This window comes from Passer domesticus, chromosome Z, assembly GCF_036417665.1.
Source record: "Passer domesticus isolate bPasDom1 chromosome Z, bPasDom1.hap1, whole genome shotgun sequence".
Classification (NCBI taxonomy): Eukaryota; Metazoa; Chordata; class Aves; order Passeriformes; family Passeridae; genus Passer; species Passer domesticus.
In genome coordinates, this window is record NC_087512.1 from 51,570,549 (window position 1) to 51,589,701 (window position 19,153).

Here is a 19,153-nt window from a genome sequence, read left to right on the forward strand (position 1 = left end):
GTTTAACATACCACTTGCAAAAGAACCGGATATTCCTTTGCTCACTGACAAGGTGAGGCCATGATCTCCAAGCAGTCCTGAGAGCTGCTTTAGCTGACAGCTTAGAGCAGCCCGTGTGCACTCCTCTGCAACCCTCCACAACAAGGTCATTTGGGGACGGCGTTGTCCAAATGTCTACATCTTCCACCACTTTAGGCAAAGGACTTAAATTAACAAGAAACACCCCTATACTTACCATAAAGAATTTACATTTGCTACAATATTCTCTTAAAATGAGCACAACTTCATAGTAGAGGTAATGGGCTTCCACCCACTACTGATAAAATTTATTTCAGTGGACAAACCTAAGTCTTGACCTGAAAAGAAGTGACCAGAAGAAACCCACTCCAAATATGATACAAGCAACAATGAGAGAAGGAATTACCAATAGTGAGATTTCTTTATTTTTAAATTTCAATACTATCCTCTTTCAACTTCTTAAATTAACTCAACTTCTTTGAACTAATCCTACATTTATAAGACATAATCCACTGCTAAGTGCTAAAATAACCTACTGTTCTATACTAATTTGTATAATACTAAAAACCTAATCTTCTAGTTGAAATAAAAAATCCTGAGTTCAAAGATGTTCCTCTGTTGAAGCAGATGTCTGGTGCCAGTACTCCACTCACTGCTGGTCAAATTCAGAAATGCGACTCTGAATATGGGCCAGCTTCTTGTGGAGGTACTGGCACCTGCTCCTCATTTCAGACTACCCTGGGGCTACCCTGTGAGGGAGAAAGCAAAAGAAAATCAGGGCATGCAAATGCTTCTGCCTAGTTTGGAAGGTGATGTCCTTTGCTTTAAAAAAGCCTTGAGGCAGACTCAGCAGTTGCCATGGCCCTGCAGGTCTGGTGTCACACGTGCCTGTTGTAAATGCTGATAATCTGCTAGGATTCGATGGTGCAGAATCTTTAAGAAAGAAAAAAACAAAACATGAAGAATGTTTTATTACCACCATAAAATGCAAACTTTGGTAAAACACTAAAAGTACACTCAGACTGACTCTAGAGATTTTCCGTCTGTGAGCCACCACTCTTCTGGGAGCTCTGCAAAACAAATCTCCATCTCCCAGCATCACCCAAGATCTGTAATTAAGCCTCTCAATAGGCAATAGAAGGAGTCCATGCTCTAAGACTCTGCTTGGGACATCTCTCATAGACAACTGTTTCTTCATTGACAGCTCAAACCAGGGCTTTTGGGCTGGGTCTTGCAAAAATCAGACCCAGCCCAAGCAGTGTCTGAGCATATATGCCAGTTCCACAGTTTCCCTCTGTTCACTGAGCAGCTCCAGGGAATCCAGAGCACTACTGTGATGAAGCACAGTCTTCATGGTTTCATCCTTCTTTACCTGATAGGCTTTGGAGCCTGGAGTCAGAGACTTCCATTGCTCCTGAAATTGTCTGAATTTCTTGATGATCTTGTCAATCTTAAAATATAAATTCTGATATCCCTCATACTCTGCATTGAAGTCATCCTTGTAGCGCTGGCGTTGCTCCAAGGAGACAATGGCTTCGTATTTTCTAATGGGAAAAATGAGACCATTTTTCTCTGAGTGAACTCTAAGAGAACACTCTAGTATGTTTCTGTTCCATAAAACACGCATATAATTTTACACCAAGCACAGGGTAATGTCAAACATAGACATTCAAGCTTTGAGTCAGTGGCTCTGGGACTCACAGTTTCGACTTTCAAGCTCATGGGCTTCAAGAAAATGCAGTTGGGTAAATCTAGGAATCTGCCACATTTCTATGTGGCCCATTTCTAGTTACTAATAGCTTACATTATAGAGATTTTCTTCATTAGCAAGTGGAGAGCATTTAGAAATTATGTGCCTTCATTTCAAATGTCAAATGGCAAACACAGCAGCATCAGGAAGAGAAGAAACATTGCTAAATTATAATCTCTTCCTATGTAAGAAAAACTTAAGTTACATATAATTGCAAAAATTCATCTGCAAAATATTTTTGTAAAGGAATGTATTTATGGAGTTGAGTGCACAGACCTGCCCTGGGCTGCCTTCCCCCATATGTGCTGAGCAAGTCCAACAATGAGAAAGCCAAATTTGTTCTTTGACACTGGGCCTCCTAAAGCCCAGCAATGCCTACCCCTGCTCAGAGAAAGCGAGAAAGCTCAACACACACCTGAACTCCTGGGCACTGTGCACTCTGTCCGTGCTCTCCTGCCGCTCCGCCTTTCCTGCCTGGGCCCAGGAGTCCTGACTGGCAAGATCCTCTCCTAGCGGGACCTGCAAGGAATAGGCAGGGAAAAAGCACAAACAAGCAATCAGGAGCAGGGAAGTTGGCTCCTGAGAGCTGGCAGAAGCAGCAAGCAGCAGCTCCCCTGAAGGCAAAAGCTGTTGTGTGGGGCTGTTTATGTGGTGTTTATGTCCCAATTAACCCTGGAGTTGCTCTGGGAGTGTCTGAGTAGAAGTAGGCAACATTTCCCTGCTCAGCTCTGCTCAACTGGCTTCCCCTCAGGATTTCAGGCCTTCAAGAGCAGCCAACAGGAACTGCATTCCAGCCCTTCACAGACAGATTTGGTCTCTGCCATGCAGAGCTGCTCAGGAGTCTTCTCAACACTTGGGTCATATCAAAGTTAAGGGGGCAGTCAAAGCAGTGCCTGTAGCTACCTAGATAGGGCGTGGAGAGGGGTGGGTCCCTGCCGACAACAGCGGCTCCTCGGCACCCCACAAGGCTGTGAACTGCACCTGGGGACCTCTCTCTGCTGACAGCAGGAAGCCTGCACAGACTCTGCACAAAGGGGCTGACTTCCACACCAGTAGCACTAAAGGACATCATGCTACTGCTTCTCTGACACCAAGGGAAGTTCACAGTCTCTGTGAGAATGCCATGAAAATGATGCCTGCATTTGAATTTTCAGATGCCATTTCCCATGGATCAGTGGCTGGGATGAAGTGCGAGGTCATGGCAGGACTCCAGCCCACAGCATCCTCATCCTCAAAGGGCAAGGGCTGCCTGCTCAGAAACTTGCAGCTCTGCACTGCCCCAAAGCTTTGCACTCAACCAACCAAAGCTGCCACTGATTTCTGCAGGATGCTCAGGCCCTGGACTGACAACACCTGGAGGTTTGTTGTCCTTTGTGTCCCCTTTAGCCTCTGGAGGAAGAGAGTGAGCCAGAGGAGGTTCTGCTGCTGCTGTGGTGCTCTGCAGACAGGCAGCAGCGTGAGGGACAGGGAGTAACCTGTCATTTAGAACCTGATTTCTCCTGAGCTCTATTCCCAGCTGTCCAAAGCAGAAGTCATGAATTTGGATAAAAGTGGGATGCTCAGTCATTAAAACTCAATTAAAGTAGTCAGATGTTTAGGTCAGGCTAAAGTTGAGACAGGATTGAGCATGCTTCTGCAGGAGATATTTCAGGCTGGCTACAATCAGCATGCAGCCTCCTGTCTGCAAAGCTTGACTTCCATTAGTTAAAACCTCTTCAGTGGAAAAGGAGGAAAGGATGGAATCCCTCTGGTAGTGTTCATGCAGACGTGGACATGGACTTTCTTTTGGCCTGCCAGGCTGACACTCTACTGCAACAGGCCAAGCCCACAGCTTTCTCCACACTCCTCAGACACCAGGAATGTCAAGGGTGCCCGTCCCACTCACCGAAGTGCGCGCTTGACTCCTTCCACCTCTGAGGCGAGCTGCCAGGGGCAAGGGAAAATGAACCAGGTGCTGTTAGAAAGCTGTTTGTGCTGAGGAAGCCCACAGAACAAGTCCACCCAAGCAGAGAGCACTCTCATTTCACAACATCCCTCTAGGATCAGCATTTCTTTAACACAGCAAGCAAGTCTGCAGGACAATACCCTAGGCTGTGTCTACCTTTTGTTCAGCTTTGCCACTAAGGAACTAGAAACTTGGCCATGAAGATGCAAATTGTTCCTTAGCAGGCAGTGCCTACATTGCAGCTCATTGTCCAGCCTACAGCTAAAGCAGCTTTTTTTTCCTCTCTTTCCTGGACTTGCTTTTTCTTTTTGTAAATTGCATGCAGCATGTGCCACGCGGTTGCTGTAAACAATTCCCACAAAAGCTTCCACCAAACCCCTCTCAGCGCTTGCAGTTCTGTTGGGACACAGCACAGGCCCAGCTCTGGGCTTCAGGAGCACACACCAAGTGCTCGGCAATTTGCCCTGCAGCGCAGAGCCAATGGCTCTTGGAGCACACAGAGGGGGTCCAGTTAGACAGGCACATCCTTTAAGGATGGAATGCAGAAACAAAGATGCTTTTCCTCAGTTCTGGAGAGATCTGCATGGTTTTTTAAAGGATGCCTGCAAAGCTCTCCCAGTCTGCATTTTGGAGGTTCCTACACACCCTTCTGGGCAAGAGACACCCCCTTTTCAGCTGAAGCTGTTGACAGGAGCTTTACCAAACATATGGCATCTTTATGCCCTTTTTGTTCCAATGTGCTGTCCCAAGGGAAAAAACAGCCAAATGAAGAAAAGCTTTCCGAGAAGCCACCAATGAAAAGGCGCTGCTGACTGCTCTACGGACTCGCTCCATCCTCTGAGCAGTGCTGCTCGAGTCCGTAGGCCGGGAAACAAAAATGGAAAAAAAACCCACACTTGCACAAGTCCTGAGACTGTGCAAGTAAAAAGGGGAAAACCGGACACTTGCACAAGTCCTGAGACTGTGCAAGTAAAAAGGGGAAAACCGGACACTTGCACAAGTCCATGGACTGTGCAAGAAAATAGAGAAACAAAAGGACACTGGCTGTAATCTGAGAACAGCTCAGTCGAGGTGATCCTCCTGCAAGGAGCGTGCCAAGAGCTGCTCTGGACGCTGAGGCCTCGCAGGCACCAGGAAAACCTCCTGCTGACAACGCTGTGACGTGGCAGCCCTTTGCTGACATCACAATAGCAGCCGCTCTGGCTTGCTCTGTGAATTCATGCATGGCAACCAAACCTTCCCTACAGCTAACGCAAAGAAAAGCCCAGAAAGTTCTCCTCTGCCCCAAAGCAGCACAAAACTCCCATAACCCAAAGCTCAAAGGATCCAAGAGTAACACAAAACAGGCACCAAGCCCATACACCCTGTACACCGAGCTGAACACTGAGAAAGAGCCAGCATGTGAGGAAACCAAAGGCAACGTGCCCTTTTGCCCAGCAGCACTTCTGACTAAAACCAAGAACACTTGCTTAAATGCTATGGATGAAATCGTGCTTTGCTAATATCCTGGAGAGTTCCCACAACTGGAACGTCTGTCATTCCCACCCATTTGCTGCATGGCTAACATCAACCAGCAAACTGTAGGGCTTGCTGAAGGAAGAATGATACCTAAGTGGGGAGAAAAAGCCAAGTAGCCAACCTGCTGCACACACAGCACACTGCTGCTGCACAATTACGGAACCTTTCTGCCGGGGCTGCGGGACGGTCCCGCCGTGGCTGCGTTCACCACAGCCTGGCCCGCTCGGCTGCTTTCTCTTTCTGACCCTCCTGGGGAGGCTCTGACATTTCCTCTTCCCTGATGGAAGTGCAGCTGCTGCCAAGGGAAATGTCCCCATACTGACTCAGTGTTCCCTTTGCTTCCCACATGTCCCATCTGCTGTCCCTGTCCAGGAGAGCTGCTCTGCCCGGGAGGAGGAGGCTGAGGGAGAGGCTTTGAAGATGGGGCAGCTGGAATCCCTCTGCTGGCAGTTCTGTTTAAAATTACATGGGCTTGCATATAGGCAGTGATAATTACATGGATATTTACCTATGTAGGTTGCCATTTGTATGGTTTTATTTCTAGATGTATGTTGTTATATTTATGCATATTTTCATTGTTGTATGCTATATATATGTATGTGTATATATACACACACATGTATGTTTGTAATTATTTCTATGTGCTTATATATGTATCTATACACAATTGTTGTTACATCTGTATTCTATTTCCTAGGTTTACAGTGTGTAGGTATCTATTTCTGTTGACGTAATTGTAGGTATATGGCTCTCTAAATAGGTATATTGGTATTTGTATTGGTAGATACATGTATTTTTGGTTTTTTATATGTGTATCAATCTATTTCTGGATGTAATTATATTTACATATGTATTTACATATGTGTGTATATATCTGTAGATGTATATATAGATGTGTGTATAGATGTAGATGTGTATATATATATGTATACATATCTGTATACACATATCTAGCTGTATATTTGTATTGATGCAATTGTATGGATATTTAGGTTGGTACAGTTGTCTATTCACAGATTGTTTTATGTATCTATTTATATATCTATTGTATATAATATATAATATTTAATCTATATTTACTTCTGTAAATATAGATTTGTGGTGGCTATATATGTATTTCTTCATGGCTTGAGTAGAGGAAAACGAAAATTGAAATTTTGAGATTGAAATTTGCGTTTCGGTGCAGCTGGGTTTGTTCCATATTTTGCTGTGGAAAGTATCGCCTGCCGGGGGGTCTGCGTACAAATCACAAATGGGACAGTCCTGCAAGGAACGTGCCTTGGGCTGTTTTATTTTCCAGCATCACTCTCATTACATGGTTATGACAATGGGAAGATGCCAGCAGCTCACATCCCAGGCAGCAGACCAAAGCTTAATGTTACAACTTACTTTATAAGTTTTTTGACCAACCCCACAAAGCAAAAGCATATTGACAGTAGTTCCATCCAACCACTATAAGCACACCTACCTTTTGTTAAAATAATGCTTGCTTATTTCAAATACAATACCTGCTTGTAAGCCTTAAAACACAATGCACAGAGCTCCATTATTAAGCTTAGAACTCCCTAATAACCCTCTAGGTATACTTTTCTGCAGCTTAGGGGCTTATTCTAGACAAGTGTTAATACACAGACCATTGTTCTATTTGTCCTTACTTTTCTACTTTTTACATAATTTTTCTGCCAACTTATTTTATAACTACTACTTTTATAACTACTACTTTAATCACAATTCTGCTATCTCTAAAAGATACCTTTTACAACTTTCCCAAAATCCTCTGATTTTATGGTTTACCATAGAAAGTAGGGTAAAAGCTCTAAATTCCCAGCAGAACCTGACTACCAGCCCACACTGACCTGAATGAGGCCCAGGTGTGCTTGCTGCATGCTGGTCCAAGGGAAAAGCTGGAACAAAGTCCCCTTTTCTTGCACATGGAGCCTGTCTGTACTGTTGTCTCCAGGGCTGTCTGTGTAAGACACAGCAATCCAGCCAGAAACTGCGGATATCAGAGTTCCAACAGCAACCTGCTTCTCCAGGGTGAGGGACGAGGCCAGCCTGAAACCTGAAAGGTGCTCTGGGTACTGCAGAAGGCCAGGCTGTCCTTGTGCAGGGGTGGCCTTCACAGGGGACCTTGTGCTGCTGACAAAGGGCAGCCAGTGGCCTTCCTCAAAATGTTTTTTTTGTCCAGCTCTTGGAAACATTACAGCCAGCAACAATTCCTGCTGCTCACACCAGCCCTTTCCAAGCAGGAGGAATTTGTGTAAGCAGCCTGACAGCTTAGTGGCAGGAGAATGAAATACTCAGCTGAGTGTTATGAGCTCTCTGCCAGAAGCCACATCCTCAGCCTCTCAACTCCTCCAGTTGTCTCAGACGTGGAGGAAGCAGCAGGAAATCTCTGAACCTGGAGGGGAAAGCAGAAGGAGGAGAGGCAGTGGCTGCTCCCTGGGGCCTTGGGAGCAGTGAGAGCCATCCAAAATAGGACCTCTGTTGGGCTGTGGAGATAAGAGTGATGAACCATCAATGCTCTGCCTGAGCCTGGAGCCATCTGTGAACATGGGCATGGAAATCTGACCTTGCAAAACAGAGAAAAAGGTGTCCTTGGGTATTTGCCAAAGCTTGGAGGGGCTCTGATCCACCTGGTCTAGTGGATGGTGTCCTTGTCCATGGCAGAGGGGTTGTACCCAGAGGGTCTTTAAGGTCCCTTTCTACTCAAGCTGCTCTGTGAATCTGAATTAGAAACCCACAATGACAAAGAGAATGCAGCAAACCTGGGTCCCGCTACGTTATTGGAGGTTGCTGCAGTCACTTGTGTCACCTGTCTGGTTTGTATCTGCAGAAATTTTCATGGTCCCAGTGTTTTGATGTGATTTTCCTGGTTCATGGCCCCAAAAGATGCCGGAACAGATTATTTGCAAGCACAGAATTGGTTAAGCTGCTTGTGAACCTGATGGGAGAAGTGTATTCATGTTATGGCAGCATTTACCCTGTACAGGTGATATTTGGTTTCTATGTTGAGTATGCAATGTTCTCGCACAATGTTTGTATATGCATAAATACTGGCTTCAAATCCTAATTCCATCTTCACATATGGATGTGTAATCCATCAGAAATATTTAACATGGAGCCATATTAGCTTTGGGGCTGATGGTATAGCTTGTTTGAAGTGTGTGATGAGTAATGGTAGTTCTAACAAATACCACTTTTGCTAATTCAGGTTTGTCCTTTATCAACCCTGTTGCACAGAAATCACTTTTTCACAGCAGAGACTTGTGGCTGCAGCTCTCTTCACAGAGAGCAGCAGGAACAGCTTCCCCAGGTTTTTTCTGGGGAAGGCAGTGAGAAAGCTCAGAGAAAAAGAAAAACAATTCTTATCTCTACTTGCTCCATCTGTTGTTTGGGTTTCTTATATTGTAAACCTTGTTTTAGTGATATGGTAGAAGTAGATATTCTACAGGTAAAGAATCTCCCTGGTCATTCTACATCAGCATCTGATTGAGGTTCTGCTTGACAACCACCAAATTGCTAAGGGAACCTCTTAACTGTGTTTGTTCTTTCTTCTGCAAGAGCCCAGCAGAAGAATTGCAAATGCAGCTCCTTTTCTTTTTATTATAGTAAAAGGGGTGAATTATGGCCACAGCTATCTTCATAGAGAGCAGCAGGCACAACTTTCCCAGGATTTTTCCTGAGGAAGGCAGTGAGAAAGCTCAGAGAAGAGAGAAGAAGAAAAACAATTCTTATCTCACTTGCTGCATCTGTTGTTTGGCACTTGTGGAATGTGTTGTGGAAATTGTTTACCCAAAAGGGATTTGTTAATTGGACCGGTGATGGTTGTTGGATTGACTGACCAATTAGGTCAAAGCTGAGTCATGACTGACTGTAAGGGGTCACAGGTTTTTCTTTAATATAGTATAGTATAGTATAGTATAGTATAGTATAGTATAGTATAGTATAGTATAGTATAGTATAGTATAGCGTAGTACAATAAAGCATTTCTTCAGCCTTCTGAAATCATGGAGTCAAAGCTCTTTATTCCCTGCTTGGGGACTCACTGCTACTATAGACTAAATTAAATTCCTCTAATACAGATAAGAATTTTGCAATTCAGGCTGATCAAAGGGGAAGTTTTCTGCTATTGTGCAAAGACAATCTAAATAACCTGTTTGCTGTACATCCTAGAGGGGGTTTTGCAGTTTAGGATGAAAAGGAAAAATACATTTCTCTTCAGAAGAATCTTGAAAGAGCTTTTTGTATTTCCAGAAGCAGCTACACTGATATTGACCTATGTGGGAAACGGATTTTTAGAGAGTTCTCAGGGCCTGACAGAAGGCCCACACATTATGCATCTATATGCAAACTTTGAGGTAAGAAATGCTGATCTAGAAGTGCTACGGAATAAGATAGCTATTGTTGAGGGAGGAATGAAGCTAGAAAAAAGTTTCAAAGGATGCTCTTGTAAATAAGACTGGATACTTTGGAGAAACAGAACTATGAAAGATGCATTGTAGTGGGACCCATGAGGAGTCGTTTTAGATGATTGGCTTTAAAGCATCTCCAGCGTGGTGTGGCAAAAAGCTGATAGGCCAAGAAACACTTATAGTGTATTGTAATTAGGAAATAGTCAGCTTCTGATTGTGATAGCATGAATTATAACATCTATATTACCTCACCCTTCTTATGAGACTGAAAATAAAATAAAAGTTTATAAATGCCTCTCAGTTGCCCCATCTATGGGTCAGAAAAGGGTACTGTCTGGCAAATTGGTGTTCCTGTGTCAGGAGCAAATCACTTGAACAAATAACTGTCCGACTTAAAAGCCCTGAGGTAATTTTTGTAAAGTGTTGCTGAGAGAAGCACAAATCCCAGGATCACAACTCTAACAAAAAGAGAGAAGTTGGATTTCTACCCTCATTGCTGGCTCAATCAGGACAGAGATCCGTCAAGGACTTGCCTGTGGTTCAACATCAGGTAAGCCTTGGGGAACATGTTAGGATACAAAGACCAATTTGCCTGGAGATGTTTATAAAAATCTCAAAGATCTGGTCAAATGTAATTCCTGTAACATTTCAAAAACCAAGTTAAAAGACTTACTATTATACATTCAGAAGCAGTTTCCAGCTGCGGATGAAATTTCTATGTTGTCACTCCCCCTCTAGGAACTTTTAGGACTAAAACTATACAATACTTTCACCATAAACACAAACAGTTGATAAGTTACTACCGATGTATCGTACAATGATTGATATGGTTAAACATTCTAAACGCCGACTTCCTCGGCGCCTCCCCCCAACAGTCCCCAGACACCCGCTCTGCTTCAGCCGTGACCAGAGACCCTGAAATTCTGAATGGGGCTGTGACACCCTCACCCCTAACACCGTGGTGTGCCCCCCGAATTTTGCCATTTTCTGAGCCATGTCCGGGTCCCCTCTCTGCCACCCCAGAATGTGAACTCTTTGTGGCTTGTGAAAAAGAGTGGGGGGAGAGAAAGAGGGAAAAAATTCTCTACACCAGTGTCTCTGCTAGCAAAAGGGAGGATTTCTCTGTTAACATTACAAAATAGGCTCTAGTCACCATGAAATTCCTCTGAGACAGTCTGTGATTTACAAGGTTGTAAGGGAGGAAAAGAACAGTGAGAATTCTAGTGATTCTGAAGAAGTAAGAAGTTAACCTATTACATACTAGTCCTGCAAAAACAGAAGGAAAACCTACTTTACCTTATTTTGATTTAGGAAATAATTCAAAAAGTCTGACTGATTAGGCTAAGATAAGATGTAAAGTCATACAAGATAAAACCATCTCTGAAGCAATCCCAACTTATTATCCCCAGGGACATGATGCAAACAAACAAATTCCAAATTAATTTATTTTAAAAAAAAATTTACCGTGAATACATTCCCACAGTAAATGTATTCATAACAAAACCAGGACATTTTAATTATAGGCAAGGACACTAATAAAATTCTTGGACTTTCAATGTTTCCAACTTCGACTTTCCAATGTTATCTCAGCAAATTATAATGAAGAGCTGATGATTTCAGCACTTACTTACAATGCTCCGATGGTAATTGAACCAAAACCAACAACAGCTATCACTATTACATTACCACTGAGTAGAAATAAGCAAGTTGTATGCTGAGAAATGCCTTTGGAGAGTTCTGGCCTGGTGCCTAATGTCCTTTGGATAAGACATGTTGGCAGTGAATGGCCAGAGCTGACACGCAGTCTAACACACCTTGGTAAAACCATTCCTGTTACAGGTATGCTGAACATAGGAGCAGATGTCACTGTGATTTCTCATGCATCTTGGCCGAGCAATTGGAATTTGGTAACACCCATGGGTGCTCTCACAGGAATTGGAGGAGCTACCTTGTGTCTGCAAAGTGAATTCATTATTACTGTGACAGGTAGGAAGGAAGGAAGAACAGCAACCATCCATCCCTCCATGGTGCAGAAGCCCATAACAGTATGGGGAAGAGACGTGTTGTCCCAGTGAGGAGCAAAGACAGAAGTGGATTTTTTTATGAAAACCACAGTGACATCTGCCACTCTGAAGTTATCATGAAAAACCAGTCAGCCAATTTGGATTGATCAATGGCCTCTTAAACAAAAAAAAATATAATATTCTCAAAAAATTAGTAAGTGAACAACTACAAAAAGACCACATCAAACCTACAAACAGTCCCTGGAATTCCCCAGTTTTTGTCATTCATAAGAAAACTTCTGATTCCTGGAGATTGCTCCATGACCTGAGGAAGATCAACAAGACCATAGAGGACATGGAGCCTTTGCAACCTGGACTTCCCTCTCTTTTGATGATTCTAAGAGACTGGCCTCTTGTTGTCATCTCTGGATGCTGACAGAGAGAAACAGATAACTTTCCCAGACATTGTCCTAGGGAAGTTGTGAGAACACTCAGAGAAAGAATTAAAACAACTCTTATCTTAATCTCTGCACCTGGTGTTTGTGAACATGTGGAATGTTTGTATGTGAACATGTGATGTTTATGGAAAGATATTTACAAAAAGGTGTTGATCCTAATTAATCAATGGTGTGAGGGGTGTTGTTTAAGAACCAATCAAGTTCTGGGTGAATGATCCTGTCTACAAAATATGTGGAGTTCCTAATAAATCTTGCTTTATGCCTTCTGAGCATGGAGTCAATGTTGCCTTCCTTCAGCCGTTCCTCACTCAGCAGTGACGTCTGGTTACCCCTCCAGAAATTGCAGGATAAACAGGACACTGTGGATCTACCCTATTGGGAGACGCCGCGGTGGCCCCTCTGCTCTTCCCCAGGACAGACTGGACGCCCTCTGTCCTCCATTTAAGGGAGGTGACAATGATTCTACCTGTGTCCTCCTTGAGACAGCTGATCTTTTCATGACCACAAGTAGCAGCCCAAGGCCAAAGAGCTAGGGTGGAACAGCTTTTCTCAGCATAGCTAAAGTGTCTACATCCCAGGGTATACTACTGCTTTGTGTGGGCTGCTGGGAAAGATTTCCTTTAACATGGGGAACCAACTTTTTACGGAAGAGAGATTAGTTCTTTCTGCACGGAAGGGTGCTTTGCCACATATAGGGGCTCCTGTGTCAGATCATTCCCTGCATGCTTGACTTGCCTGAGCAAGGTCCTGGTAGATGCAGTAGATGCAGACATCACATTTAATGCAGAGACTTGCCAGTTACTAGGCCTGTGAGAAGAGTTCATCAACAGAGATAAGACCACACCTCAGTTAGCAGTCACCCGGAGAGTCCTTTCAAGAGCTTTTCAAGGTTGGATCCCAAGGGGAAGTGAAACAGAAATGGGGAACTCAGAAAGGGAAGATGTTCTCTCCATGGACACAGACACCCTGGGAGGAGAGGAGGCCGGGTGGGTGGCTGCTGGCCCTTTCTCGGCTCTGCCCAGATCCCAGGAGACATGGTGATTCCCTGCAGAATTTACCCCTCACCCAGGGACTATGTTCCTCCAAAACATCTTCCCCCCCCCCCCCCACGATTATTGTGAGAAACAACTGCTCACTTTGAAAATGTAGAAAGGTTTATTAAACCTTGATAGAAATACGACAAAAGGACTATATATGGAGAAATTTGCAGTGCTGGGAACTGCCCCACATAGATACCATGTGGATGGTTCATCTTCAAGATGGACGCTCAGTCTTTTATACCCCTGGGGGGTTGCATCAGCCAGCCCTGGCCCCTCCCAAAGTCCATCAGTCAGTTCTTCTTTGCCATTTATTGGTGGAGACTGCTTTCTTCTAACCTGATTGGAGATCAGGTGTTGCCATGCCACATCCCCCAAGCAGCAAGCTTTTCCATTCCCAGCTGCCCCATGCAAGGGACACAAGTGCACACCTTCTTTCTACCTGTCCTAGACAACCCAGGCTGCCTGATGGCAACAATACGGGGTTGGGGGTGACACGATCCGTCCTAAGGACGTGATTCGTGTAGGTTCTTTTTCACTGATCTCAGGGTGCAAAAACTGACACGACAAGGGGATTTGCAGTAAAATCAAAATACATGTACTTTTATTAAATAACCATAGAGAAGATGCGTTAGAGAGAGGGGAATGAAGAAAGGGAAAAGAATAAGGAAAAGAAAAGGAAAAGAGGGAGGGCAAGGAGATGTATAGCTACCAGACGTGCGGATGACAAAGTCCATCGAAGTCCGGTCGACGAAGAGGCCTGTCGTCTTCACGTCAGGGGAGATCTCAAAGGTATCAGTCAGGTCTAACCTTTTTTATAGTCCTTTTGAAATGGGGGGGAAGGGGACCCATTTCAAAATAGTCTATTGATAAAGGGTACAAGGAGTCCATCAGTAGTCCATCAGGAACAGGTGTCGTCAGCAGCAGATGTCATAGGCAGGAACCATTGTCTTCTCGGTCCAGTGGTTGCTTGCAAAACTTGCTCCGGTCCCCACGCATACCTTCCCTCACCCTACGGTGGGGATTTCAGTCTCAGTCCTTTTGGGAAAAGAGGGGAGCTTTTCCATGTAGGGGTCGCACGTCTCAGTCCTTGAGGGGAGAACCTTCTCCCATCTCAGTCCATCTGTCACGGTGGTTGATATACGGTGAATGGAGGGTCCTTTTGTGGTGACCTCCGGGAAGGTCATTCCAGAGAGAAAGTCCAGCCAAGTCAGAAGGGTGGAGAAATTCCAGCACTAGCGTTGCTAGGTGATGCAGGCGAAGGAGAGCACACTGCCCCTTCTTGGGTGCAGTGTTCCATGAGTTGAGCAAACACACCCATAGGCAATAATCTGGCTTGGTGGACCAGACAGACCTGGATTTTCAGAACAGGATCTTTCCCTTTCCCCGGTGGTCTTGGCTTTCATGACGATCGAGAGGCAAAAAATGAGGGAAGTTTCGGACAGACTCTCACAGGGGGTGGGGCAGGGCAGGAAAGGGAACTATGGGAAGAACAAAGGGCATCTAAACTACAATAACATAACTATACATCACTAAAGCTTTTCTTAATATTCACACAATAGTTATCCCTTTTCTTGCGAGAGCAAATCATCTCATTATCCATCTATTACAATTATATAAAGCCAAAATATACCTCTCCTGCGACACCACCCCTGACGACTTTGGTAGCCACATCCCAGTTGGACCTGGTGGAGCGTCTCCCTCCATTCGCGCCACCTCCGGCTCCCCCGGTGCCAATGGCGGCAGCTGGAGTGCCCCCACCACAGCCAGCGTTTCCAGCTCTCCCTGCACTACAAGAGATGGCGGGGGAGCCATAGCTGAAGTTAGTTTCACCCCCCTCAGCAATGCCAGCTTTCCCTGCTCCGCAAGCAGCTTTGCTCCATCACAGCTAGCCCCCCACCCCCTGCTGCTTCCTTTCATTCCACTGCCAGCAATAGCTGGGACCAGAGCCCTTCCCCCCGGCTGACCACTCATTCCTGTCCACTGCCACCAGCAGCAAGGGCAGTTCCACTCCAGGTGGGTGGCACGGCAGGAGCCGTGGTCCCTGAGCCCTGCCATTGCCTTTTCAACCAGCAGAGTTGGTGCAAGGGTTTGCAACACCTGTTCCCCCTTCTGGGAGCGGAGCTATGGGTGCCGTGCCTTCTGCTCCAACTGTATCAGCACCATCACCCCCAGCGCCTGCCATAGCCCCCCCCTCCCAATTCAGCACCTCAAGCTGGCCTGCCCCCCTCCGCTTCCTCTAGGCTGCCCTGTGCGTTGTGACCCCAGGATGCGGACAGTGCACTGATGAAGATCGGTAGTGTGTCCCACAGCAGGGGAATGGCCTGGCAGCCAAACTCCGAGATTACCCTTGAGCTACCTGTGGACTCTGCCACCATGTTAGGTGACTGTGTGACTAAATCATGCTGGAGGTTTTTGGGACTCTGTCAAACTTCAAGATCTGGAAATGGGGAATTGAGACTTGCTAGGGAAGATGGGGATGCCTGAGACTGGAATTACCAAAGCCATAGCTGTGGGAGGGGGTGGGAGGGCTGGGAGCTCAGGGGAGAGCTGGGTCATTGTTTCAGCTTCTAAGAAAAAGAATAATTACAGACTAACCAAAATATAAAATCTTTACTGTCACTACCAAAGAAAAATAACACATACTAAATGAAACTCCACCATACAGTCAGCTACCAACTAATGAAAGACATTACACTCTTTCCACAAAAAATTCCTATCACATCATAAAAACAAACAGAAAATTAAAATTTGCCATAGAAATAATCATATCCTCAAAAATAAAAATATAAATAAAATACCGAAACTGTGGGAATTTTAAAAATTAGAAGATTTTGGGAAAGTTGTAAAAGGTAGCTTTTAGAGATAGGAGAATTGTGATTAAAGTAGTAGTTATAAAATAAGTTGGCAGAAAAATTATGTAAAAAGTAAAATAATAAAATTTTATCAGTAGTGGGTGGAAGCCCATTACCTCTACTATGAAGTTGTGCTCATTTTAAGAGAATATTGTAGCAAATGTAAATTCTTTATGGTAAGTATAGGGGTGTTTCTTGTTAATTTAAGTCCTTTGCCTAAAGTGGTGGAAGATGTAGACATTTGGACAACGCCGTCCCCAAATGACCTTGTTGTGGAGGGTTGCAGAGGAGTGCACACGGGCTGCTCTAAGCTGTCAGCTAAAGCAGCTCTCAGGACTGCTTGGAGATCATGGCCTCACCTTGTCAGTGAGCAAAGGAATATCCGGTTCTTTTGCAAGTGGTATGTTAAACACATTTACAAGTGTTGGAGGCAAGGTACTTCAATGGGTTTTGAAAAGAAGTTGGGTTCAAGTGTCACTGTATAAACGCTGTCCCCTTTTGAGCACTTTTAAAACTAGTCTGTCTCAACCAGCCTTTCTAGAGAGACACAGATGTTGATTCCTGCACAGACCTATGGGGACTTTGATGTCTAGTCCTTTTCCTAAATTTCCTGCCCTTTATTTATTCAGCTGACAGGGTAAAGGTGTTACCAGCAATACCATAACCTTGTTTTGGGGAGACATATGGAAGTGACTGAGGGAGGACAATATTTGGGAACATTGAAAGGTGGCTGTGAATGCCCCTTTCTTCCTTGGAGAGTATTCTACAAATTCCTCCATTGTCTCCATGACAACAATGTTGAGTCCCTGTACCTGAGAGGCCTCGGGGTGTTTTGTGATTGAACACCTGAGCCGTTGTTGCCCTTCTGCTCTCCTTCAAGCCAAGTTCAAGAAAATATCACCTCCTAAACCCTGAGACTTGTGTCCATTTTTGCCTGGCTCAGGGGGTGCTCCTCCAGCTCTGCAGTGCAGCAGCCCCAGGGACGCTGCCGTGGGGGCCATGGGGTGAATTGTGGTGGGGTGCCTCCCTTGGGCCTGCTGGCTGCTGCTGCTTGACAGAGCGTGCCAGAGTGCTGCTGGCCAGGGTGGGCTGAGACTGAGGATTTTTGAAATTTACCACTTCATGACTTATCTTGCCATTTATGGATTTTCTTCAAATTTATTCTACACAGTACAAAACAAGTATTATTTCCATGCTTTTACACGTCTAAGCTTCAAATTCTTGGCCAACTCTCTTTTCCCCTCCAGTTCCTTGTGTGTTGGGCTGGCTTCCCTTAGGGGAAGGTGTATCAATGCACTGATCCTATCCCCTTGTCTTGCTGCAGGAGTGCTTAGGCACACTTGAAATAGTCCTTTTCACTTTTCTTTAGGTGGCTTGTTGCTGTGCTTTCTGATATAAGACACAACATAGTCCCCAGATTGATGAGGATGTATCTGAGTATCCAAAGCAATCAAGGATGGTCAAACCAGAAATTTGTGCAAAGATTGAGAGCACTTTTAACAAAGATGATAAAAATGGACTTAAATTATCATTTCCTATCACATAACTTTCTATAGAAAGGATTGGAACTTGGTGTTGTCTTCCACAGAGCATTTCCTATGGGCTCACTTTTTCTTCAGAAGCCACTGGAATTCTGATCCTTAGCAGTGTAAGGGCAAGTACTTGTGCCTACTTCAGTGAGTTTTCCTGGCAAAATTTACTAATTTCTCTTTTAGACTCTGATTTGTTCTCACAGTTTTGTTGCTGGGGTAAGACCTCCTTGGGCAAAGTAGGTTCCATTTAATTGGGAGTTGTCCTAGGTTACAATGAAAAGATGCATTCTATTCCCATCCTCAAGAGCTGTTTAAATCTGGAGGGGCATTGTTTTTCCCTTATCTCCTGTTAATGGGCCATGATTGCCTTTCCTCAGAGATAACTCCCTCCAGGAGCCATTTCTGTTTAATGGGCAACCAAGGACCCACTGCATGACTCAGAATGATATCAGCCCATTGTGAGATGCTCCACCCAGGGGGGAGGAGCTCAGCATCCCCACCTGAATATAATCTGGGATTTGGGAGAGAACAAGGGGTCCCTAACCCAGTGGTTTCCAGTGGAGAAGATATACTAGGTCTTTTCTATACGATTACCACTTCAACAAGACCATTTCATCTGGACTGCTACCACCACCCTAAATAGCAGGGTGTCAGGTTGTATTCTGACTCTGTCAATGGTTTTTCTTTTGTATAATTGCATGTATTTTGGGTTTTTTTCCCCTTTTTCTAATAAATTGTATTTCTGTCTTGGAGTTTCTTACTGGTTTTGCTTTCAAACCAGAAGAGGGCCGCATTGCTCTGCACATACCCAGGCCACCCACAGCACAGAGCTCTGGTACCTAAAAAAATAAACCAGAGGAAAACAGCTGGAATAGATTTCATTTTGACCTTTCTTACCTGCTAACAGAAGTTGCCAAAATGAAAGTCACCAAGCAGGGCCTGATCCCTGCTGCCAGCTCAGGGTCAGAAAGGAGGCATTACTTTCCAGCACTGGGTGCATAGGGAATCACTTCCCTAACATGTGCACACCCAGCAATCTCACCTACTAGCTTGTATTCGTGGAACTAAGACATATTCAATATTTTGCTGAAACTCACAGGCTAACCATCACCCCAAATTTACTGACATATTTAAATCAGAATTTACTGACATCAGAGTAGGAGTGTCCTGTAGGTCCCTGGTGGTCGTTGCCACAGGTTCAGGAGGAGACCCATGCACAAAAGAACCTAAGACACAGCTGGGCTTGCAAAACAAATTTATTCTATTAGTTGCAGTAGCAAATAATACATATCAGCCTCTGGATTCCCAAAAATCCCCTGAACATAGGAAGGAGATGGAGCGTGGTGCTCGGTGTCAGGGGCAGGTAGGCAGTGCACTTCCAGGACATCCCCTGGATTAAAACAGTGTGCATCTCATCCTTCTCACCCCTCCACCCCAGAACCAGGCCTTGATCTCCTGCTCAGAGTGGGATTTTCCCAGTTACAGTATCAGCTCACTCACGGCCGGCATGTGAGGTGAGGCCACCATGGCTCACCATACTCCATGACTCTCTGCCAACAAGGGCTCCATGATGCATTGTTCCCCTTTCAAAGCTGAACTGCACACCCACTGACCAATACATT

General features: G+C 44.8%; 1 protein-coding gene across 5 annotated transcripts; it reads right to left on the reverse strand.

Annotated features, from left to right (window-relative positions):
• Positions 1-470: 470 nt before the first annotated feature.
• Positions 471-7,336, reverse strand: ELL2 (elongation factor for RNA polymerase II 2). Of its 5 annotated transcripts, XM_064404871.1 has the most exons (5): positions 4,414-4,827; positions 3,654-3,691; positions 2,184-2,287; positions 1,391-1,562; positions 471-951 (listed from the first exon to the last, which is right to left on the reverse strand). In XM_064404871.1, the coding sequence occupies exons 1-5, from the start codon at positions 4,418-4,420 to the stop codon at positions 865-867; spliced, it is 408 nt and encodes a 135-aa protein (XP_064260941.1). In that variant the 5' UTR covers positions 4,421-4,827; the 3' UTR covers positions 471-864. The 5 variants fall into 5 exon arrangements, 3 of the variants coding, with proteins under 3 accessions (XP_064260941.1, XP_064260939.1, XP_064260940.1); XR_010353668.1 differs by lacking the exon at positions 1,391-1,562 and having other exon boundaries at positions 3,870-4,827; XR_010353667.1 differs by having other exon boundaries at positions 471-1,562; positions 3,870-4,827.
• Between the last annotated feature and the right edge of the window lie 11,817 nt (positions 7,337-19,153).